The 27,111-nt window shown below is 29.5% G+C and overlaps 1 protein-coding gene and 1 long non-coding RNA gene across 2 annotated transcripts; both read left to right on the top strand.

Moving 5' to 3' along the window:
* The first annotated feature begins 10,593 nt into the window (after positions 1-10,593).
* Positions 10,594-15,750, top strand: LOC111307940 (uncharacterized). The gene is made up of 3 exons (XR_002692239.2): positions 10,594-10,739; positions 12,387-12,448; positions 15,394-15,750. It is a non-coding gene; the product is annotated as an uncharacterized LOC111307940 (long non-coding RNA).
* A 2,982-nt stretch (positions 15,751-18,732) lies between these two features.
* On the top strand, positions 18,733-22,890 carry LOC111307939 (protein FANTASTIC FOUR 3). The gene has a single exon (XM_022906293.2). The coding sequence runs from the start codon at positions 21,852-21,854 to the stop codon at positions 22,839-22,841; it is 990 nt and encodes a 329-aa protein (XP_022762028.1). The 5' UTR covers positions 18,733-21,851; the 3' UTR covers positions 22,842-22,890.
* Positions 22,891-27,111: the final 4,221 nt, after the last annotated feature.

Here is a 27,111-nt window from a genome sequence, read left to right as displayed (position 1 = left end):
CACTAATTGTTGCTTTTTACCTTGCAAATGCATAGATCACATTTAAGTAATACTAGTAGTGAGTAAACTATTGTTCCCTCAGGGATTATGAAATGGGTGTTTAGAAACCAAGTACCAAAATTAGTTTTTCAACCTTATATTTAGATGGAAAAAAATGGGTGGAGTTTGAATGAAACAAAATAAAAAATCTAACAAAATTATATGAAAATGTAGTGTAGGCTAAAAAATAGATTGGCAAAAGTGAAGCCAATGATTCACCAAGTGTCGAATAAAAGTAAATAATAGAAGTAAGCATAAAACATAAGGTGGTGAAGCTGTAACAGTCGATTGTAATGCTTACACAAGATAAGAACTTGCTAGCATTTAGGGTTCACCAAATAAATTGTTAGCTCAAAGACTTCAATTAAATCAATAGGTGGATGAATTGGTTGATTATGAATTTTTACAATTTAAAATCAATGAAAAAAAAATCACAAATCAATGTTTCTAAGCAAATAAACACAAAAAATATTAGTATAATAATAATCTTGAAAGTAAAAAGATAAAGATAGAGAATCAAACACCAAAATTTATAAAGGATTGGCCCTTCCTTTAGGCACCTACATCCTCTTCCTTAGCCTCACTTACCAATTAGTCCAATATATTATGTGTTGAATATTACAACCTAGCTCTTCAAAGCTTTATACAATCAACAATACAATCTCTTAAGAGTTATCCTCCTCCTTAAGCTCACAACTTCAAAATACAAGTTTTGAAGTATTTTGCAAATTCAAAAAACCTTTCTAAGGTTGGGTATTTACTAATTTGAAGACAAATCAAGATTATGAAGGATATCAAGAGAGAAATATATACAGGATAAATTTTTTGTACTTTTCACATAATAAATGTTCTTTAATACTTGAAAAGATGGTAGATGAAAGCAATAAGTTTTTCTTAGCTTTTGATAGCTTGTAATGTGGTGAAAGACCTCTTTTTATGTGTAGAGAGTGGAAGATAGCCGTTGGTTGCATAAATGCTTGAAGCCTCTACAAATCAACAAGAAAATATGACTATTTAAGGTTGTCAACACTGAATCATTCAATCTTGTACCAAAGGGGATTAATTGGTTCATGTTTTAAAAGCCAAATTTTAGGCATGAAAAAGCACACCCAAATGATCCATAATGGGTACTAATCGATCCCTTTGTAAAGTGATCGATCCACTAGGCTAGCTAATTTATGCCTTTTCATGTTTTGAAACCAATTTTTGCTTCTAATCAAAAAATTAATCGATCCCTATAAGGAAAGGATCTATCCTATCTTTGAAAACTTGTACCAATCAATACATACAATGAGGAGATCGATTGGTTTTCATAAAAATTCCATAAGATACCAAATTAGCCAAAAAATCAATCGATCTTTTTGAGGAGGGGATCAATCTCTTCTATGCAATTTTGGTCAATTTTGTTTTTAAACCATGCGAGATGAATTAAACACATTTTTTAATAGATAAAAAGTTAAAAAAATTTTAAATTAAGTTCAAATCATTTTAATTCAATTTTAGCAAAATTTTGTTTTGTCATTCCAAAATACATTATCAATTTAAGGCTAATAATGTCCCTCTTTTTGATATGACAAAACCAATAGATAAAATTTGCTTTGAAAACCATTTTCTTTTTGAAAAAAAAAAAAGACTCCCCTAAATTTAAGCATGATTAACAAAATTAAAGGGCTATTTTTCAACAAACTTTCAACAAATATACAAAGTAGAAGTCTCCCCTTTTCAGTAAGCAAATCATGATATCAAGAGCATTTATAGGACACAGACACAAGCAAAATGTTAAATATTCATTGAAGCACAAGTCTCGCTTTTTTGTTATGCTAGAAACATATAAGCAATATTACAATTTAGTAAATTTTCATAATACACAAACTTCTCCTCCTTTTTACCATTGTAAAAAAGAACCAAAATTATTCATTCAATCCCTACAAAATCACCTTGCTCAATCAATTCAAGGCAACACTATCATTTAATCTCAATTTAAAGCAACAATCAACTCTTAATATCCAGAATTAACATAATCACAATTATGAACACAATAGCAACTCCATCGCAACACAATATCTCAAGGCTATATAATTAAGCACAATGTAAGAGAGAAAGATATTCATGACATTAAAGAAAAATATGCAAAGTCCCAATGTTGATGCTACAATAAAGTTTGTCTTTAAGAAAATTAAAAATTCAAAAAGATAAAAATGTAGGAAAAACACTTTGGCTTAGCATCAAGCATAGGTCAAGATGGAGTATGATAACTAGGAAAATGATGAAAATGCTACTCTATTTTCTTTTATACAATCCTAATTTGTCCAATGTTAGCTCTTACTTGTTGAACTTGTGAAACTAACTCATTTTGGGTTACTTTTATGTTTTCTAATCTAGAGTTCATATCCCCAACCAATGAGTGAAAATTATTCATTTGAGTCATAAGAATTTGCAAAGCTCCTTAGGTATCAAGTGGTGGACTAGAAGGGCCCTCTTGTTGAATATGGTGTATGAACTCTAAGAATACTCACAGGATCGAATATAGCCTATCTATCACTTCTAATATTGATACCCAACCTCTTGAGTAGATCACTAATGGCTATCCCATATAACAAAATGTAGTTCCTATTCTGAAAAAGCCTCATCATATCATTGGAAATGAAGTGCACAAGATTGGGTTTCTCCTCATATTTAATCTTATACATCCATCAATAATCTTGCTTCCTAATAATGCAGTATTGGGTTCCAAAAGTTGCTAACACATCTGTGACTATAAAATGAAGCAATCTATCAAGCATGGATAACCTAAAAGCTTGAGTTGAAGCAATCCGCAAATCATTATTCTCAAAAATATCTTAGGCCAATCCAAGCATATCACACCTAATGTTTGTATCTCCATTATCTTCTAGCGTGAATGCATCAACCGATAATTACTTATCCACTACAATTTCTCTATCTATCACATATGTTCTAAATTTATCAGTATAATACCTATACATGTCCATCAACATTAATACAATTTGCATTACTATAGAATACCCTAAATAGATTCTTAAAAACAATTCCATGCGTGCTAAAGTAGTTTATCTAACCAAATTCCTCAAAAACATGTAAATGTGGAAATTCAATGGATTGGAGGAAATCAAAATTAATTACCCTCATTGCTTGACTTCTCTATGAGCAAAATGAGTCTCATATCGCTCTTTTGTTGTAAGGCTCTCAAAATTTTGGTTGAAAAAAAGACTTGATTGATGAGCTGAAGGCTCTTTTTGGTGGATTTCTCTGTATGGCAAGTAGGGTTATTGTTTTAGGTGCCATGAAAAAATTGGAATAGAGAAAATAGGTAGGGTTTAGTGAAATTGATGAAGGAATTTGTGAATGTAGGTGATATGAAGTGATATATGTTTGTGAGGAGTAAAAAGATTGAGTGAAAGAAGGATTTTGAAAAAAGAGATAAAAAAAAATCTAAAGAGAGAAATGTGTAGAATTATTTTAGGATGACTTTGATAGAGTTTGATGAAAGTATTGCAAGAAATCAATGATATATGAAGAAATTTGTAAGAAATTTTGCTTGAAAAAGATGAGTTTTGGTGAATTTGGGAGAGCAAAACTTAGGGTTTAAAGAAACAATGAAATAAGGAAGAAAAGTAATGAGGGTCGGGTAGGGTTTTAATGAAGAAGAACTAAAATTTCAAGCCAAAAACGATGTGTTTTTCATTTTGCCAGCCAACCCAATCGATCGGGTCCCTTAGGGGGATCAATCAATTCATGATTTCTTTAATAAATTTGACGACTGGAAGAAAACCAATCGATTGATCTTTAACAAGATTCATCGATTCCTCATGTAACAATTTTTTTAAAATGAATTTTGCAAGAATGTTTCAATTAATATGCATCGAATAATCACAAATATGATCATAAACAAGTTATCAAAAGTATATCAAAATAAACACACATTTGTTCAAGCAAGGCATAAATATATCAATTAATCAAGAATTCGAAGAGCATTCACCATACCGAGTTCACCTCTTATTGTGTAAAATCTATCTCTATCAAGGGGTTTTGTAAAAATATTAGCTAAAGGTATCAACATATTGAAGTACAATATTACCCTTTTAAACATGATCTCTAATGAAATGATGTCTAATTTCATTATGCTTGGTTCTTGAGTGTTGAATTGAAATTTTGGTGAGATTAATGGTACTAGTATTATCACATTTAATAGGAATGTGATCCATGGTAATTCCAAAATCCTCCAATTGTTATTTAATCCATAAAACTTGAGCATAACAACTACCAGCCGCTACATATTTAGCTTCGGTTATGGATTGAGCAAAACTATTTTGGTTCTTGGAAACCATGATATGAACATATTCCAAAAATTGACAAGTATCAGAGGTGCTTTTTCTATCAATTTTATAACCACCAAAATCTATATCAAAATAAGCATGCAAAGCAAAATATTTTCCTTTTAGAAACCCCAAGTCGAGATTAAGAATATCCTTAAGGTATTTAAAAATACATTTAACAACATGTAAATGTGAATCTCTAGCTGATGATTGAAATCTAGTATATAAGCACACACTAAATATTATATCGAGTCTACTTGCAGTAAGATATAGCAATGAACCAATCATAAACCTATATAATTTAGAATTAACACATAGGTGTTAATTAAGGCTTTGATTCCTCCAATCTTAACCTTTTGAGCAAGTTTTTCATGTATTTGGCTTTATGGATGAAGGTTTCATCTTTTGTTTGCTTTACTTGTAATTTCAAGAAAAATGTAGGCTCTCCCATCATGCTTATTTCAAATTCACCTTACATAGTCTTAGTAAACTATTGGCAAAGAATTTATTAGTAACACAAAATATAATATCATCAACAGATACTAGCATAGTGAGAATGTCATTTCTTTTTGTTTTAATAAAAAGTTTAGCATCAACCTCCCTCTATTAAAACTATTTTCAATCAAAAATTTTGACAATCTTTCATACCAAGCTCTAGGAGCTTGTTTTAAATAATACAAAGCTTTTTTCAATTTGTAAACATAATATGAAAATTGAGGATTTTCAAAACTAGAAAGATGCTCTACATATACCTCTTCATTTACAAAACCATTTAAAAGTGCGTTTTTGACATCCATTTAAAATAGTTTGAAATTTTTAAAACATGAAAATGCAAACAACATTCTAATATCTTCTAACATTGCAATCGAGGCATAGGTTACATCATAATCAATTCCTTCTTCTTGACTATAACCTTGAGCCATTAACCCAGCTTTGTTTTTAACAACATTACCACGTTCATCCACTTATTCCTAAAAACCCACTTGATGACTATAGTAGGATGATCACTTGGTCTAGGTACAAAGTTCCATACTAGGCTTTTTTCAAATTGGTTCAACTTTTCTTGCATAGCCAAAATCCAATGATCATCTCTTAAGGCTTCATCTATGTTCTTAGGTTCAATATTATAAAGAAAAGCAACATAATTATATACATTGTAAGAAAATCTAGTTATTGCTCTTTAAGATGGATCACCAATAATCTAATTGTCTTTAACCTACCTTCATTCTCTATGGTGATTAGGTTCATGCTTTATTTGTTGTGGTTCTTTTAGAAATTCATTATCTTCTCTTTCATTGTTCTCTTCAATATCATGTGATGTATCATTGATATTTTCTTAAAGTATTCCTACATTAAGAGATACTTATATTGGAGGAGGATTAGACTCATAAAAAGTAATATGTATGGATTATTCAACAACTAATGTTCTTTTATTAAAGACTCTATAAGCTTTTAAATTCAAAGAATAGCCTAGGAAAATGCTTTCATCACCTTTTGTATCAAAATTTTCAAAATTATATTTTGCATTGTTCAAAATAAACCATTTGTAAAGGATGAAAATAGCTTATATTAGGCCTTTTTCCTTTAAAAATTTCATAGAGAGTTTTCTTCAAGATTGGCATAGTTATAGCTTTATTTATAATATAACAAGAGATATTTATGGCTCCCGCCCAAAAATATCTAGATAAATTATTTTCACAAAGCATAATTCTAACCATTTCTTCTAAAGTTCTATTTTTGCTTTTTACTATCCCATTTTGTTAAAGAGTTCTAGGAGTAGAGAAATTATGACTAATACCATTTCACTACAAAACTCATTAGAGCCAAGATTTTCAAAATTCTTTTCCATGATCACTTCTAATACTAGAAATTGAATAACCTTTTTTATTTTGTATTTGTTTGCTAAAAGTGATGAATTTTTCCAAAGCTTCATTCTTTGAATGCAATAAGAGAATCCATGTATATATAGTAATAACAAACCCATATTGTTTACCAGTAATAACAAACCCATCAGCAATAACAAACCCATATTGTTTACCACCAAGGCTAATTATCCTAGTAGGACCAAAAAGATAAATATGAAGAAGTTAAAGTGGTCTAGTAGCTGAAATACAATTTTTAGGTTTGAAAGAAATTTTTTCATATTTTTCCTTAGCACATGCATCACAAATCTTGTCATTTTCAAATTTCAGTTTTTGTAAACCAACAACCAAATCATTTTGAGAAAGCTTAGAAATTACATGCATACTTGCATTTCCAAGTATTCTATGCCAAGTTCAACTTTGATTTTTTTTTTGAGCCATAAAACAAATATTTTTAGAAGATAGATCATTCAAATGCTCCACATAAGCATTTTCTTAATGATTTCCAATAAAAACTAGTTTATTAGTTTTGATATCAATCACTTGATAAACAATGGATTCAAACACAACTTTAAGTCTTTTATCATACAATTGGCTAATACTAAGTAAATTATACTTGAGTCTTCTCACAAGTAAAATATTTTCAATAGTAGTAAAAGAATTGTTACTAATAGAACCATTTCCTTCAATTTGATCTTTAGAGTTTTCTCCAAATGTAACATCTCCTCCACTTTTAGCCTTTAAATCCTTGAATTAGACCTCGTCTCTGGTCATATGCTTTCGGTATCCACTATAAAGGCACCATGGATTGTTCTTGCTTGAATTTGCCTTATAGCAATACTCATTTACTTACAAGTACATAATCAAACCTTTGTTTTGGGTATCCAAACTTTCTTGGTTCCTTGAGTGTTAGTACTCACAATTCTTATGCCTTTTAGAATCCACTTCATCCTAGTAATCTCATCTTAAAATGTGTTAACTCTTTTTGGAATCCATAAATTTCTAATGAGTTTACCTCTATGAGTGACTTTCTTCAATAAACAATATTACATAAAATAACCCAATTTATGACAATATGCACATGTACTAGATGAATCATTTGATTTAATAAGAAAATTCTTCAAATGAGTTTCTTTGTCACTACCATTATATCCATCTTTATCAAAAAATGCTCTTTAAGTTTCAAGTATATCATTTAGCTTCTGATGTCCCACATAGAATTTAGTAAAAGAATTTTGTAAATTCACATTTTTCTTAGTCAAACCATCAACATTCAATTTCAAAAGCTCAATTTCCTTTTCAAAATCATTCTCTGCCTTATTCAAAAGCTTATTTTCTACTTTTAACTTAGAAATCATTTTTCTATACTTCGTGTTCATGCTTTTAAATTCTATAACTAATTCATCAAAAGCATCTTATGATTTATCAAATGTGTATGAATTTAAATCATTTGGATTAGAAATTACCTTGGGCTTATCAAGAGCTATAAGACATAAGTTGGCCACTTTCTCCTCATTTAATTCATCATCAGAGAAGTCACTATCACTCCATGTTGCAATTGCTTTCTTCTTTGGCTTCATTGAATTTTTCTTCTTCCTCAAAGGATAATTAAATTTGATATGACCCAGTTTGTTGTATTCATAGCAAACAACTTAGTCCTTTTCTCTTCTACTTGATTCTCCCTTGGTTATTTCCTTTTGTGGTTTTCTTTTATTTGAGAACTTATTCATCTTCACAAACTTATTGAACCTTTTGGCAAACATGGCCATTTCCTCATCCTCATCAACCTCATCTTATTCAATATTTGCTTCCTTTTGAATTGTTGATTTGAAAGTAATTCTACCTTTCTTGATTGGTTCTTGTTCCTGTTTGAGCTTCATCTCATAAGTAAAAAGAGAACCTATGAGTTCATTCAAATAAAGTGTATAAGAATCTTTGGATTCTTTAATTGTTGTCACTTTTGCCTCATTGCTTTTTGGTAGACTATTCAAGATTTTCTTTACCATCTCCACATTAGAATATGTCTTTGCAAGAGCTTTCAAACCATTTAAGATGTTGGTGAAGTGGTTGAACATCTCACTACTAGTTTCTTTCAATTTCATTTTGAATAGCTCATATTCATGAGTAAGCATGTCAATTTTGGTCTCCTTGTCTTGATTAATACCATTATGAGTAATAACCAATTTATCTTAAATTTCCTTTGTATTTTCACACAAGAAAACTATATTATACTAATTAAGCTTCAATGCACAAAAGACTGTATACATTGTTATGGCATTGAGTTGAGCCATCTTCATATCATTAGCATCCCATTCACTTTCTTGCTTGATCACATCTCTATTATCCACCTTCTTCATTAGAATTTGAAGACCATTGACAATAATTCTCCATACTTTATAATCATTAGCTTGAATGAATAATCACATCCTTATCTTCCAATATGAGTAATTGTTACCAACAAAGAGAGGTGGTCTCACAATGGAATAATCTTCACCACCAAGAGATGTGGTAATTGTTTCAATTGCCATTAGACACACTTCTTGTTGCTCTCCATAATTGTTGTAACTTGTAGATAGTAGTTCTTCCTTCATCACCATATTCTTTAAGCCATTTAGAATCACTTTTAGGTTGTTAGACTTACAAAAAAAAGTACTAGCTTTTATACCAATTGTTAGCTTAAAGATTGAATTAAAATAAAAAAGGGGATGAATTAGTTGATTATGAATTTTTACAATTTAATATCCAATAAATACAAAATTTACAAATCAATATTTTTAGGCAAATAAACACAACAAATTTGAGCACAATAATAATCTTAAAAGTAAAGAGATTGAGATAAAGAATTAAATACTAAAATTTATAGATGTTCAGCCTTTCTTTTAGGCATCTATGTCTTCTTTCTTAACCTTACTTGTCAAGAAGTCTAATTTACTATGTGTTGAATGTTATAACCTAACTCTTCAAAACTCTATACAATTAATAACACAATTTCTTAAAGGTTATCTTCCTTCTTAGTTTTCATAAATTTCAATAAAATCATAAATATATTCTTAACAAATGGCTCATTTGGATGCAATTGTACTTTCATGGTTGCATGCATAAATGTGCCAAATGGCATTGAACATCCATTTAAATGCAATTGTGCCATAAAAATTATGTTAGTTGATTACTATTATTTTTGGTCATTGGCTAGGTAAACCATTCTTTCTTTTTTACCCTTTAATTTGTATTGTAAATATAAAAATATTATTACAATTTAATTTTTATTTTTTTCTTTAAATTTTAAAATTTTATTTAAAAAATTAAAATAAATTTGTTAATTTAATATAATAAAAATTATTTGAAATATAATTATTTTTATTAATTATTAATTATTTTTTAGAAAATTATTATTTAATATTAAAATAATTTAATAATTTTTAATTTTATAAAAGTATTAAATATTTAAAATTAACACTATTTTTGGATTGAAGGGAGAGGAATGAAAGAAAAGGAAAACAATGAAAAATAATGAAAACATAAAAACCCTTTCTTTGTTTGGATAAATTTTTAATTTAAAGGAAACAAAATAGGTGAAAACTCAATATCCTTTAATTTTTCTTGTAATCCTTACTTTTTAATACCCCAATTCGGAGAAAAAGCTAAGTAAAGGAAAGTCAAAAATTTTTTTTTATAAAAAGATTATTGTATCCATATTTTTATTATGAGATTAGATTTAATTATATAATTGACACTTCTTACAAAAATAATTTTTTATGAGTATTTTATATAATATTACAATTTATAAATATTTTATGATTTTTCAAGTTTTAATGACAAAATAAGTCAAATTATTGTCAGAGTAAATTAAAAGACTGAATTAAACATAAAATTAAAAATAAATCAATAACTAACTAATATATTTTATTGTATTAAACATGTTTAATTTTATTTAGAAATATTTATTTATATAAGTTAAGTAGTATAAAGATATATTTATATATTATAGATTACTTTATAAAAAAAGATTATAATTCAAAAAAAATATTATAATGAATTATTTTTTTTCACTATTTATTAAACAATGATTATTAAATTTTTTTTTATTTTTTATTAATTTTAATTATTCAAATAAGAGATACACGTATTTTTTTTTAAATAACTTTTATTTTTTTTTATTTTTTTTATTTATATGTATCCCAGCGTAAATCTGATTTTATCTTTTCGCTGTGATTTACCTTGTAACGGCCATTATTTTTACATCAAACACAAGCTTGATTTTAATCCCGCTGCTATGTCTAGTTAATTTCTTCTACACCACTCACGAAACCAATCTTGTTATGGCGGCTAAAAGATCAAATTGCACCCTATGAGCTATTGGTGCGTCCCCCCCTTTCTTGCTCCCTCCCTCAAGGAATCTTTTTTTTTTTTCCTCTTTTGGCACCCAATATATGAATTCACAGCTTTTTTTTTTGCTGGTTGCAAATGGCGCCATCTACCAGCTTCACTCTCTGCTCTTTTCAAGGTTAGTTTCCTTCATAATTTCTGATATATATATATATTAATTTTCGTTGGAGTTCCGTTAATTTCCTTCTCATTAGTATTTTATTTTATCGGCACTTTTGGTTAAGTAATGCTTATTTTATTGCTCTGATTCTTGTTTAATCCCGTTTCCCAATGAATTTATATACAACTGACCGGATTAAAGTACAATAGATTGAGAAAAATTTTATGGAAAGAATGCATTTAAATGTTACAATGTATTAAATGACGATTTTTTTTGTTATAAGTTTTTGTAGGAATTGTAATGTAAATTTGAAATCATTTTGAGTTATTTAGAGAAAAAAGCTCAAACCAATGATAACAATGACTATGATTATGGTGATGGTGATACGATACGATTGTTATTTAGGGCTAGGATCCTGCAGGAGATGTCTACTATTTCATCTTTTGGTTTAGAATGCACGCTCAAGTTAATTTATGGCTGAAATTTAATGATCTTAAATTGAGTGGCGAAGCAAATGAAAATTAATTAAAAAAATCGATTTGAACAAGTATTACCCATACATTTATTTGAAAGTGGATGTTTGGTTTGTCAACTTAGGATGAACTATCGGACATTGCCATTTTTTATTTTTTATGTATGACTACGATTATGGTGATGCTGATATCTTGCATGGTTATCTATGGTCTAGTCTGAATGCATTTTGTTAAATGATATTATCAGTGTCAGTCAATTGAATGATATTTCAAAAAAGATGCCAGATGAGCAAACCTTTGAACCAAAATCCGCTTGAAAATTTAGGCAAATATCGTAGGTTTTGGATTAAATTAAAGCTACAATGGTTGTCTTTGGGGCAAAAACTACTAAATGAAATAATACATAAGTTTGATTGTAAAATCTAAAGATTAACAGATTGAATGTTAGAATTATTAAAGTGGCAAGGCAGAATGACACAAGGTGGTTCAGTCCATCAGAGAGCTTCACTCTCTTGGAAGCACAATGATTAATGAAGTCCTTTTTTTGGTTGTTTTTGTTGCTTCAGCCTGTGTTTTGGCCATAAAATCTAGACAAATTGTAACATTCAAATTCTCTAGACTACTTAAAATGAAGATTATGCATCTGATTGTCTTTTTATGACATCTTTTTTGGTGTTTGTCTACATTTATGCTTGTATATGAGCCTATCTTTTGATAAACAGAATCATACTAACTCATGCCACTTTTAAATGTCCAATCTTAATGCTTTTGTTAAAATCATACCCCAAGGAGTTCATGAATCCAGATTCAGAACATGTCATAATAGGAAGGGAATGCTTTGTAGCTTTGTCTCGTAGTTCATTCTTCATTGATGCTATGAACGAGGAATGGCTGGTTACTTTGTTCTGTTGCTCATGTTTAATAATCACTACTCATATACATTAGGGTATTTTATTCTATGCGCACATCTTTACAAAACAAACTGTATATTCTACTAAATTGTATAGAATTCTTGCAGCTAGAGTTCAAAAGAATTGCTCTATGGAATTATTAACTTTACCGTCATTTAGGTCTGATAATATGGTTCTGGAATCAAATTTAATTTTACATTCCAATTGTCATCCAACAGTTTCTGGTTTGCTATAATCTCAAGTCGCATTTTCTTACTTGAATTTTTTTTTTATCTTGACAGCATGTAGTTCGAAGTTTATGCTCCCATAGCGATGAAAGAGCCTATCTTAAACAAAAGATGAGGTATGGGTTATGGAATCTCAATGTACATTTTAGTTATTGCTTCTTTCTGGACAAGTAAACATTTTCCTGAATTACAGAAAGCGCACAATAAATTCCATACCCTGTTTTCCCACTGTGTGATGCCACACCTTTAAGTTTTTGCTAGCAGTCACTGGTGCAGTTGTAGTCTTATACTACTTTTCAGTAGACAAACATTTTTTTTTTTTTATTTCTGTTTGTTTGACCTGAAGATTATATCATTTCCTGCATACTTTCCTCGTTGCTCAATGCATTTCTTGAGTGAATTAATCTTTTATAAGCTTCTTCCTAGCTATTGCATGAATTGTGCACTAATGTTGATCAGATGATTTTATTGATAGTAAGTGGACCTATCGAAAATTTCAGGAAGCTTTATCTATCTGCACATTGGACTTTGGGAAGCACGTGTATGAAAGTTGTTTTGGTTCTTAGCTGTGTTAAGCTTGAAAATCTTGCAATGCTTTTTTTTTCCATGATGCTAATTAGAATATGTTAACAGACAAGCTATTCTTATGAATTCCATTTTTGAAAAATTTGTTGCTAACCAAAACAAAGTACAATTTCTTGTTTAATGCTATTAAATTGCCACAACATAGTTTTATTCTCCATAACTCCTTCCATTATCAAATTAGCCGCTAAAGAATGTGCTTTTACTTTTGAAGTGTAGTTCAAAGCATTTGGAGTATAGAGAAACCTTGTAATAAGTCCAAGTGAAAGAACATTAGTGAGCGTTTCTGTTTTATTTGTTAATATGAATTGTTTAAAAGTGACAGCCTGAGAAGAAGTAGCATATCGGTTAAGAGAAAAGAAAATAGAAAAAGAGAATTCCTAAGAGTGTCGAATGATTCATCTTGCAAGGAAGCCCTGCACACATTAAATGACATAACTTGCGATGTTATACATTTAAATTAAGAAGCATTCTTCTTCAAGAATTCCCTTCTCCAAACTTATAGCATAACTTGCAATAATGTTCTTGTCAATTATAGTTTAGCTAAGTTGGTCTTGACACATTCATTGTCTTATTGCTTTGTAGTGCTTTTGTTACTTGATGTGCTCACGTCCTAATTTCCATCACTAGTAGCATGCATCTGCTATTCTGACATTGTATTGTATCTAAATTTCTATGCCTGTTTACAATAGAATTTGTGGTTCTCTGACTTCCAATTCTTTATTTTTAGGATATTACTAATCAGACCCTTTCAGCAAATCTTGGTCTATAACTTCAACTTGTCAGTTTTACATCTCTAGCATACAATCCCTTTTGTTGATTCTTCCAACATTCTAATTCTGCTAATGTTCAGTGCTCTTCAGGAATAAATTTCTAATCTGTCTTCTTCTTCTCCTTCTTTCACCAATCCCATGTCTATGTACTGCTGAAGAATTTATGCAACTTCCCAAAAGCTGCAATTTTTTCGTGCATTCAGTGATTTGATTCCTTGTTACTGTTATATTATCCATCACTTATATTCCATTTCAAATGATTCTTGTCCCATGAAAGTAATTGATTAGAAATTTGAAAGCCCAATCCTCTTTCTTACTGGCACACACTGAACTAATTGTAAGTAAAGCACAATAAATATCGATTGGCAAGCTATCTATTTCAAAACATGTAAATCACGCTTAGATAGAGTCAGTAACAACATTTCTCACATAGGGGCATAAATGAAGATTATGGCCCAGTTTGCACTTTGCATAACAGCCTTTAATATGATTAATGATTTAATAAAATCTCCACGGTGCAACATCGTTTCAACATCTCTACCATTTTCAGGGAACTAGAAGCAACTCAGAGAGACCATATTTTATTGTTGCAAAATTAGTTGTTAGTCATGATGCTTTTCAGTTTCTTGGTTTTAACTTCTGTAGCAGTTGAAATTTTTAATGCCTAATTTTTCCAGATTTATTATGAACAATAACATTAGTGATAACATTGGGTGAATGTATAAATCTATCATTGATCATTTAAGATTAGTGTATAGTTTACGGAAAACAAGACTCGACCTCTGTGCTTTGAAGGGGTAACCACCCAAAAGAAGAAAAGGGAGAGAGAATATCTAAACCACACGAGATACAGAAATATTTATTTTATTTTAATAAAGAGGTTTCATAGTCAAGTAAACAATCTTTCTGAATAGCAATGAGTAAAAGTTTTAAAAATGATGTAGAACGTTTTATGAAAGAATGAAGTTCATGATAGTAATTCAGGTTGATGAGTCACTGATCTTAAAGCAGTAGCTATCATGCCTATGCTGATAAATACATTTCGCCTAAGGCAACATGCTTCAAGCTGTTTTCTTACAACCATATTCTCAATTGCTTGTCAGTGTTGACTGATTGTTCAGATCATCTCATGTAAAAGAAGATTATTCTTTTGTTTGAATTGTCAAACCTTGAGTAATCACTTGAAAGTGCATGATATTTGATATCTTTGGCAACCATTGAATTTGATAAATGAACTAAAAGATCAAATTTTGTAGGGTTGATGTACTCCAAATTATCTTTTCAATTTTTTGAGTTTACTTGAAATTATCAAGATATATGTTATGGATTATTTCTCATGTTTGCCGCAGAATTAGATTTGGGTTCCTAGAAGTGTGTGGTCAACTAGTTTATTTAATCTATTATGATTTCTCTGAGTAATGACTGCCCAAGTAGTATACTGTCACGTGCTGCAGTCGACATGTTTATGAGCATGCTGTGTCAAGTAAGGATTGAAAGGGCACCCCATGCAGATAGAAAATTTTCCATGGCTTTGTAACACAGGCATTAAAATTTGTTTCGTTCATTTGACTGTTTTAAACTTTAGTGCCGCTGATGTTAAGAGGCCTTTTTGGAAAACTCGAGTCTTATTTGTTATTGTGGTACTTCTAAGGTGGCTGTCTTATTTAAAGCTTTGATCAATAACTGACTTTTCTTTCGCTAAATAGGCACAAAAAAGGAGGAATATGTTTCCAAGCTCAGAGGTAAATTGTGGCAAGGATTATCGTGCAGTACTTTCAAACATATTGTGCTAATGAAGCAGAGGTTTCTTCCTTTCTCGGAACTTAATCAATACATCTTCTTGAAAAAGTCCTGCAACTGACAAATTTGTAAGCTTTCTAAGTTTCTGTATAAACTTTATCACATGGTACTTTTATTCATCAATATTACTTTAAATTTTAGATTAAAAGAGGAGCTTGAAGGTGATAGATAATCTACTTTAATTATAAATAAAATATTGATAATCATAATAGTGGTTGTAGTGCATCGTTGGTTGCTTAATCATATCCACTGGTTGAGAAATAGATCCAAAGTTTTGTCACTGTCCGTAAAGCTAACCTTCGACTGTGATGTTCACATTCCATTTCTAAATTTCTTTCATGGGCTCAATGCATAAATTTATTCTTACCTTGTAATTAGTGATAATTGACCATTAGTTTTATAACATGTATGTCATGGATTATGTAGTCTCTCCCTGTTTTCTTTCTATTGCCCTTTTTGAGTTTTAAAAAAATTAAAAAAATTAAAAAAATTTAAAATGGGTCGGAAAGTTGACACTAACATGGTCAGAAAAGGTAGGAAGGTTCTTTGTACGTGCTTACTTCAGCTGTGAATTGATTCTCATCTTTCTTAGTATAGGCTTGATTATAATATGGATTATGGGAAAAAAAAAAAATTTAAAGGCTTCAATTAATGCCAAGGAGACATGACGTATTCTTGGTTAGTGATTCTCCATTACTTAAAACAAAATCAAACAAACGTTGATGGATTCTGATGCAAATTTCATTCTCTTTCTCTGTCGCAAAGGCAATAGAGTTAAATAAAATAGAAGAAACCAGTTAGACTCTGGTGCAAATATTATGCTCATGCTTTTTGTCTTTCAGTTGGTATATATAATTATTGTTAGCTCAATAATAAGGAAGCTTTTGCACTAGGAGAGGGCTGAAAAGAATGCTCGTTTAGAGCTACCTAAGGTTACTAGGCTTCTTTATTTTAGTTTTATGCGCAACTGCTTTAGGAATTAGGACCACATAGCTAGACAATAGATATTAAGGGAAAGGTTGCCTTTGGTTTTCAAGTACCTGTCCACTTGCCTTTTATTTTTTCTTTTTTATTTTTCACTAATAATTCCTGAGATAAGGGTGTAATGTGTTGATCCACTTGGCTAAATGGAGTAAATATCTTATATTGTATCCACACTTTGCTTTATTTTTTTGAGAATTTTGCATAATAAAGAAAACCATAATATAAAAAAAGCTTACAACTAACCTCATTTTGTTTAAATGCGCATCTATTCCCTTTTACGTTGTATGGATTCCATATTCATCAATCAGAAGGAGATGATAAGAGCAAAAAGTAGCTTTGATGAGTAGAATTAAAACTGTAACAACCTCAGATTATTCTTATAAACTTTTGTTCTTTAATAACCATGTGTTAAGCTTTACAAGAAGAATGTTTAGCTATGTTGACCTATCATCGGAAAAATACCCGAAGCCAACTCGAACTGGATGCTGTAACTTTAATTATGAAGATGTCGGGAAGGATGCTGGGGCCAGATTGAATAGGGTAATAACTGACTCTCTTTCTCTCTCTCCATCCTTTTCTCCCCTTCCCCTCTTCCCTTTCGATATAAATAAACTAGCATCTTGCATGACTTTGGTTTTTCTCATCTTAAGCAGCGTTTAGTATGTGAATTTTTAAATTTTGGGAAGATAAGTGATTTGGAAGAAAAATGATAGTCTAAGGGAATAAGTAATTCTTGTGTATTGTTCACCTTAAACAATATAAGATTTTAATGTTTGGTTCATAAAATTTAAAATCACGTAATAAATTATTTTATTATATTATCTTTGATAACTTGTTATGAATAACATCTGATATTTATAAAATAATTTATTTAATATTTTTATAATATATTTATTAACACATAAATAACAATTACCCTTTGTTTTATAAAAGGACATGCATATTTTAATTTACTTAAATTTTTTGCAATTATCCTTGAATGAGATAGAATTATTTGATTAATGATGCTAATTCAATCCTGAATTTTATTAGTATAGATTTAGTATTTTAATCCACATTGATGGCAAAGCATGTAATAAGGTTTTGAATAAAGGAAGAATTTCTTTTGTACAAATTCATATCTTAAATTGGACCCAACTCCAAATTCAAAAATTAAAGATGGAAATAATAATATGATATGTGAGTAATATAAATTAATTTTAAAATAAAAAATTTAATATTTTACATTCGATCGAATTATTTCGATAAATGTTTTATCAAACTTTTTAGCGATTCTCTATTACATTTTTATTCATTTTTTGATTCTTTAGTTAAAAATTAAACATAATATGTCATTTAGATTATTGTTTTTAAATATTATAATACTCTTATTAATAAAATTATTATTTTTTTATAATTGAAAGACAATTTTAATATACACTATATACTTTTTCAAATCATAAGATATTTTGTTATTATAAAATTATTGCATTTATCATTATCAATTACTTGTTATAAAATTATAATAAAATTATGATTGTTATAACAACCATCATCTATTCTCTAAAAGGATGTTCATAATAGCTGTCATTTATTCCACTGAAATGACTTTTCTCCTTCAATTTATAATATATGAATTACATTTTATATATTAATTTAACATGAAAAGTGTCCCATTTAATATATTATATATATTCTTTTAAATCATATAATATCTTGTTATTATAAAATTATTGTATTTATCACTATTAATTATGTATTATAAAATTATAAAAAGACAATGGTTATTTATAACAACTGTCATCAATTTCATAGAACAATGATTGTATGATTATTTATAACAACCGCTATCTGTTTTATAAAGATGACCATCATCTATTCCATTAAAATGACTTTTCTTTGATATGTAACATAGAAATTACATTTTGTGTATTAATTTAACATGTAAAATGTCACATATTTATTTAATTTGTTAAATCATTTATATATTAAATAAATAAGTAATTTAATATGTAAAAAACTCTTTTTTTTTTTTAAATATATTTTTTTTGATAGCACGTTTCATGTTCTAAATTGTTGGCTAAATCTTTTAAATTTTTTTATCATCTTAAAATAAATAGTTTATTGTAAACATTTGTTTGATATCGAATAAAATAAATATCTATTTTATAATTTATTAATACATTTTATATATTGAGTATAAAATATTTTTCAATCTAAATATTAATTAAAAATAAATATTTTATTACAAACGTTTATTTTGTTTCGAATAATTAAAATATTATTGACATAATATACATATGTTTAATAAATTTTTTATTATATTTTTATTAAATAAAATCAAATTAATTATACAATAATCAATTAAAAAATAATTTAAATTAATTAAATTAATTTTTATTTTGTATAAAATAATATATTTTTATATGTGAACAAGGTGTCAAATGTTGAGCCGTTGAGGTTTTAATGCTTTTAGGCATGTTTGATTGAGTTTTGAGTTATGGTGCAATTTTTAAGATATTGAAGGATATAATAAACACTAAATATTGAACGTAAAAGTGAGACAAATTTTATATTTCGTCATAAATTTAAAAAAATCTTAAAAGGATGAGAGTTTTTAATTCTAAGCTATTTATTCCTTAACACTATTAATAATCTTGAAAACCTTCATAAAATCACATTTCACAAATTAAATGTTAAAATTACATTATGAAAAGTTAGATTCCTTAAAAAAAAAAAAAAAACTCATAATCCGTAAATCAAATGCTCATAAATGTTTTTTCTTGTAAATCAAGGACCATCAAACATAAATTGAAGCCTAGAACTTTTTATCCGACAGATATGACAATATGGTTTCTAATTTTTGTTCTAATAAATCTAGTGGTGAATGATTCTATTATTAATTTTATTGTCTTTTTTCCTCAAAAAATAATTCCTTAGTTGAGTGGATAAGCTTCAGACTTTATGTGCATTAAACAATAAAAGGAGTCACAAGTGTAAAAGTCACTTGTGGGCTATTGCTTTATCAGATGCCATATTATAGTTATTATCTGCTTTCGGTCATATAACATGGACAAAGATAGAAGTCAAGCCTGCCTGCTTGAAGGTCTGCTTGATAATGGCCATAATATTTGTTTGAAATTCATATAGAAAATGGGAAAATACAGAAACATGACATATTTTACGAAACATCTTCCTAGAAGCATCCACCACGCATTTACTCTTTTCACAATCTGACTGGCTTATCTTTGGGATGTCAAGCATATAACTGACCACAAAGAAGCCAGAGGTTATCCGTGGGGTAAAATATACCTGAAAGCAGAGTATTTGTATAAATTATGCTTACTTTTGTTGTCCTACTTTAGAAATGTTTAGACAAAGGAAAAATAATATGCGAAAAATATTTTCCCGAAAACTACCGTCTTGTCTGGTGCATCATGAGCTCTTAGCTGTTCTTCCTGGGTCATTCTTGGCTTCCAGATAAATGTCAGACTGAATTTCTCATCTTTCTTCCCCTCATAAGCCCCAACTAAAAATAAACAAAAAACTAACGGAATGTGAGAGAAAATGTAAACAAGGTTTTTCTTTTTTTTTTTTTCTTTTTGGTACAAAATCTGTGCTTGCCCATGCATGTGTGATCAGAGAAAGGCAGAATCGCAAAAGTTGTTGTACAGTATGGGTGGTACATACCGTGATGTTCAAAATCAGGATGCCAGCTACATCCTTTTTGGTCGAAATGGTGCTACTGCTAGGAACCCCGCCAGCTTTTCTATTCTACGAAACCCACAGCCGCAGATCCCTTAACTAGTAGTGAGTCCTAACACCAGGTTTTGTATCCTAAGGAAACTTTGCATTCTTTAAACGTTTTTAGGGTAGGTCATTTGTTGTCTACACACATGGCCTACCTTTGTCTACACATTTGACCTACCTTCTTCATTATTATTATTTTTTTTCATTTTCACTCTTGTTGATGATTTTATTTCTTTTCTTTTCCTTCTTTTTAGAGAGAAAGAGAGAGTGAGAGAGAGAGAGTGAGAGAGAGAGAGAGAGTGAGAGATTTTGTGTATACCATTCATAGGTCAGCACCTAGCCGACAAACTAAAGGGATGAGTTAGTGGTGGATCACTTCTTTCTTTTTCAAAAGTTTTTTGAGTTGATGAAACCACAGCCAGAATAGAATGATGTTAACACAAACCAAACTCAACCAACCTGAAGTTTCAAATTAAGTGTGCAGAGTAGATGATGGAAGCAACCGTATATTCCTTGAATGAATAATCCATCAAAATAAAAACAGTGAAACAATGTGGAGTAACATGACTATATTTGAATAACTTGGCAAAGTCATTTCCGGTGGGACTCACTGGTTTTGCCATTGTTTAAATCCACGGTGGGGTAGGAGGCTGTCGGTCCAAACACCTATTTTTCCCAAACATAATTATAGATCCACGAAGCATTCATTTTATTTCCCATCCTAATCAAAGCCAAACATTGCAGTTTTGACAAGCTTGCCCTTCACTTTGTTGGTCTGCTGGGTCGTATTTTAGCATAAAGAAGTGGAGTTTTGGTCAATTCTCAAATTTGGTCTGCCGGAATTCATGTCCATTTATGTAACTTTACTGCCCGGAGAATTCAAAGGCTGTGGGCTGATAGTAGCATATTATTATTCCTCTTTTTTGAATGCAATCAACATAGGTTTTGACTCTTAAAACATATGAATCATACATGAAACGATGGATTGTGTTTTGGGCTTTCAATAAAAGTAAAAAAGAAGATAAGAGAACAATCACTATCACAGTATCAGGAAATATATGGGAGAATCCTACATGTCCTGTCCTTTTGTTGGCTTTCTTTTGGAAGAGAATAGCAAAGATGGTAAATTTGGAGCAATGTTACACCCCATCTGTTTCTCTTTAAACTACATTCATGCCCAAGATAAAGACGTCACCAGCCGACTTAAATTCTGCCCCATATGAGATTTTTAGAAGAACTTCGTTGCTGAAATTCTAATTCAACCAATTTAAGTTAGAAATAAATAAATATATATTAAATAGAATACTTCCTTTTTTTTTTTTTTTTTCTGTTCCTTTATTCTCTTTGTCAGTGTGTGGAAGATTGAAGAATAGTATAATTCAAGTGGTGTAAAAAGCCCCCCTCCGAAGTCCCAACCTCTCTGTACACTGTACCTCTTGGCACTTTTAGGCCACTACAAATTCACACCCCACCTCTCGCTTATCCCTCATATGCAACGTCCTTTTCCCCTCCCTTTCTTTCCTCAAAAACCTCTAACTCTGTTTTCCTCTGCCTCCTTACACTTCTAGTTTTCATATTTTTGTCATCTGCTTTTCATTTCTCTAAACAGTAAACTATATTTCTATCATTCCGGCTCGCCGGTTTTATCTTTATGGCAACGATTGTTTGCCGCCAAGGCCCGCAGTCATGTCTCGAGTCACAGCTGGTTGAGCCTAGAGCACTAAGGCTAACGTTGTCGTCAGCAAGACCTCACTTCTGCCAACCGTTCGAGTTAGCCATTAAATCATGTTTCTTTGATTCGAACACCAAAGAAATCGAGGAGAAATGCTGTTATGAAGAGATTAGCAACAAAACCGTATCTCTTCATGACAAGCATACATCCTCAGATCCTGACATGGGTGGCTGGAGCTTCCTCCAACTTCTCTCCAATGGTCCCCAATCCTCGAAAGAGATGGTAGAAAAAGAAAACACTTATGTTCATCCTCTAGTCAAGCGTTCTTGGTCCACACTAAGTGAGAAGAGCTTGGAACTGTGCACCGAGAATTTAGGTAATGAGACAGGCAGTGACATCCTTGAAGACAGCATTTTCAAGTTGTCTGCATCAGATTGTGAAGGTGGAAATTCTCCAACAAGGAAGCAACATAAATTGCGTCAACTATTGGGAGCTAAGAAAGCAATATCTCTCAATTTTCCACCTCCTCTGACAACGATAAGTGGATCGGAATGTCTTCAAGTTAGGCCCCACCGAGAAGACGGAAGGCTGGTAATCAAAGCTGTCAAGGCCCCATCAACACGCACTCTCTTTCAAGCTGAGCGAAGCAATGGCCGCCTTAGACTGTGCCTTTTGAAATATTCTACTCCAAGTTTTGACTATGAAGAAGAAACAGCCGACGAAGAAAGCGAAGGAAACAATGAAGACAATAAAGAAGAAGAGTTTGAAAATGATAGCAACTATGAAGCCGAAGAGGAAGAACAGGGTGCTTACTTGGAGGAGGGAATAGATGGAAAAAGGGCTGATGATATTGGGGCTGCAATGGGAATGAAAAGGTTCCAAAGGCCTGGCAGAGGCAGGTGCAAAGAAGGTGAAAATGAAAACAAAGGATTGTTAAATTGGGAGCCTTTTTGGGTGGCTACATCATAAAGTTTTATTTTGGATCTCTGTCTCTTTAATCAAATTCCCTTTTTGTCTCCCTCTTTTGTTTTTCTATCGAATTCCTGTGTTCCAACATTCGAGTAATGTTGCTTGTGCTAGGTAGTTGTTATCGTTATTTTAAGATGCACTCTCTCATATAAAACGCACTTCACTAGTTTTACTTTGTATAAATGGGTAGGGGAAGACAAAGACATCCATGTAAATATCAAATTCTTCGAATTATTACACCGTAAAGAGAAACATGTTGATCAATCATTTAGAGCAAAGGGAAGGAAAGATATGGAAAAAAATTATAACTGATATATAAAATTCACACTTAAAAGTCCATTTTACATGATTTTTTATAAATTTCATATAATATTAAATTATAATTAATTAAATGCATTTTTAAGTGATATATTCTCAAAAATATATCTTGAAAGTCGACAAATATGAGAGTGGATGGGAACCGGCTCTAGTTGTTGCTATCACAATTATTTAGATGCCACGTGCCAAGGTTTCCTAACTAATGTTTCTTGCTTGCCAAATATGTACTTTACATGAGATATTTCATATCAAATTATTCAAACTATTTCTTTGGTATATGTACGAAGGAAAATTATCTCTTACACGATGGTCATCAGTAGGATAAGAGAATTGATAATTTTTTAGGATATATTAAAAATAAAAAATTAATGTAATAAAAAGATACATATAATAAATTTTTTTAATTTAACTTGTGAAGTTTTAAAACTTCAGCGACGATGTATAGAAATTGAATTCTATACAAAATAATAATAATAATAATCATAATAACAAGGGGATGAGTTTGAAGTTCAGCAACTTTAACTTTCTTAACATGGGTGATAATTATTAAGCCGAAGATTGTTTTTAATCCAACAAGTATAATGTTGGTAACACTTGTAACAGTACTAGTCTAACGGTCCCAAAAAAGTGCCTTGAACCTATTGTGTATCAAAATTTAAATGAATATTTAAGCTTTCACATCATTTGTAATTTGTGAATTATTTTTTGTGATATAAAATAATGAGATTTAATGTACTAAAAAGTTAAGTTTGGTTGAAAAATAACACCATGAGAAGAATGACTTTTGAATATTGTGTATAAAAAAAAAATTGTATGAAAGATTATTTAATATTAGTATATATTTTTTATATTTAAATTATGTCATATAACCATATTATTATAAAAACTTAATTATTTATTATACATTATATGCTTGAGTTTACTTAAATAAATACTTTAATATTTAATTATCATATTTGATGTGTAATGATTGACTTTTATTATAATATAATTACGTGACATAATTTGAATGAAATGATAATATATTAACATGAGTTACCGTTTCACACAATCTTTTTCTCGTATATTTAGTGATAGTGACTAATAATAAATGGCTGATTTACTATATTAGTGAACAATGTTGCACTTTAAGTAGAAGTATAAACAAACCAAACATGAATGAATAAATATATGTTCATGATTGTTCATTTATTTTACAATTATTTGGGATCGGTTCATATTCGATTAAAAATTTTATATTACGTTTGAGCTCAATTCTTTTAAATTGTAAAATATTGTGATCGATTTATGTTTAGTTCATTTAAATTAAATGAATTCATTTTTAAATAATAAATGAACGAATATATTTATGAATAATAAACAAATATACTCATGAATAATAAATAAACCATAACTAAACAAACAAACAAATATAAATTATGAAATCCTATATAAAAACGAAATTAGGAAATTCTACATAAAAGCTGAAACTGTATGAATTCATGCAACAACTTAAGTTTGACATCTTCATTCTTTAATTGTTAATTAAGTACTAAATAATTTGAAACACAAAAAACAAACAGTATCATGATAATACAACTTCAATAAGACTTATACAACCATGCTACCTCGATGATTGTTACTAATGGCTAATGTATAGGAAAAACATCAGCACTAAACAAGTTCCTTCACAAAACACCAAAATACTAAATGAAAATTCTATTTCACTAAAACAAACTTAAGTGGTATAAAAAACCCCTAAACAACTAAGGATAAAAATTAAGTTATTAAAAATATTTATCTTTAAAAATTGACATTAATAACCTTCAAAATTCTTCAAACTTTAAAATAAGGATATCTTCTTCACTTCTGCTTTAGTCTATATAAGAAATTAAAACTAAATAAAAAAACATTATAAAATTCTAAATATATAACAAATAAAAGGAAAAATGAAACTTACTTACCTTTTCTTTTCTTTTGAGACCATTGAAGGTTAGATACAAGTCACTACCACAAATCAACATTTACATTGTATCAATTCCTAAAAATCAACGATATGTATCAATAACTCTATCTCTATCACTAAAAGTTGAATATGAAGTCGTTGTAGTAATAGGAATAGACAAACTTTCACAAGCCATTTTGAATAAAATTTAAAACTTAAGGTTATTTGCCTTCCATTGCTCTAAGGCATCAAATTCTAAAAACACATCGTTATCTAGCTCAGACTTAACATTGCAAATTCTATCCTCTCCTAACATTACATACTTTGACTTCTTATTAAAACAACTTTTCCCTTCCCAATTCCACTAGTAATAGAAACATTGGTGGTAATACCATTTTTTGCACATTATTTTCCATAGATTTGCCAACATTAATTATTGCATAAGCATTTACATATTCCTTATAAAGCTCATATAAGCTGTCATACATAGTTCTAATATGTCTAAGAGCTTTCTCTCTGCAATAGATAACATGAAAGATAAAGTCAATTGATGTCATCTTATTCCTAGTGTCAAAATGTTCAAGTTCAAAAACTTGCCCATTAAACACTAAAATTTGAAGCCACTACTAATATTTTTTATCTAGATGTGATTGGCCGCCTATATGAATCTATCATTTTTAAAGTTGTCCTAACCTTAAACTAAAGGTTCCTAAAAAGAATAAGTCCCAGTCTATATCAATAGAACTAGGTTTCAAAGTCGATTACGTGTAGGAAATATTTTAGCACCCCCACAATGCCCACAAATTGGAACCAAATTAGTCCTATGTTATCTTGTCTAAACCTTTAATCAAAGATGGTTTTTATTAATTTTGATATTTAAATATTGAAAAAAGTCTTTACTCTTTCACAAAAAAAATTCTTTTCACCTTAAGAGTATTTAAAATAAACTTACTATTTATTTAAAGAGACTCTGTCGTTGGATTTATTAAATATTTTATCAAAAATTTAATTTATTCCAAAATAATTTCATACAAAAATGCTATAAAAATATCATAAAAAACATCATAAGAATATTATAAATCATGCAATAATGCAATACTAAAAATCATGTAATAACACTCATAAAAAATAAAATCATGGCAAAATCATAAATAAAATCATAAAATAAAATCATGCAAAATAATAAAATGATAATAAATATACCCAAATAAATATGCAAAAAAAAAAATTATAATAAACATGCAAAAATATTCTAAAATAAATAGGTAAAAATCAAAGAAACTAAATTAAAGAAAAAATAGAATTAAAATAATTTCCTACGATACGTCTCGGGTAGAGAATCGAGTCAACATGTAGAGCTCCTTAAAAGGTTCATGGGTCAACAACCTCATATACACTAAAATGAAATCGTTTCTTCCTTAGTATTTAAGTTAAAATCCTTCTTTTTTTTTTTTTTTTTTCAGTTTTCTCTTTTATTTTCTCTTTCTACCTCTAAAGTTCTCTAATTTCTTTCTAGAAAAGACAATAAAAAAATTAATAGTTTCCAAAAACCAACCAAAAACCCAGATTCTAATGTTGAAAAATTCAAACAGTTATAAAAAAATTCAACAAACTCAAAAACCACAAAACCCTCTAACCACCATCAATCTGGCTAGAAAATTAAATGGATCACAAAAAAAATTCAACCCAAAACCAAAAAAAATCTAAAAATCCAAAAATAAAAAACTGAGAACCAATAAACCCAAAGAAAATTCAACTTCCACATATCAAAACAATTGTAAACTTGTACTTAAAAGAAACAATCTCAAAAAAAAAAAAAAATTATAAGCAAAACTCAAAAAACCGAAACCTAAACCAAACCAAGATTTTTTCGTTTGCTCATTGTGTTTGCTTAATTGCTTGATTGTTGTTTGTCTCTCTGTTTTTTGCTGTGTAATACTCTCTTTATATTGTAATTAAAATCCTAAACTTAGTTGGAGAACTTTAATTGAATTGACAAATTCAATTATAATTCAAGTTTTAATTTAT

The sequence above is a fragment of the Durio zibethinus genome, chromosome 22 (assembly GCF_047325235.1).
Source record: "Durio zibethinus cultivar Kanyao isolate XHJ-2024 chromosome 22, ASM4732523v1, whole genome shotgun sequence".
In the NCBI taxonomy this organism is placed as follows: Eukaryota; Viridiplantae; Streptophyta; class Magnoliopsida; order Malvales; family Malvaceae; genus Durio; species Durio zibethinus.
This window is presented reverse-complemented; position numbering and strand designations above follow the sequence as displayed.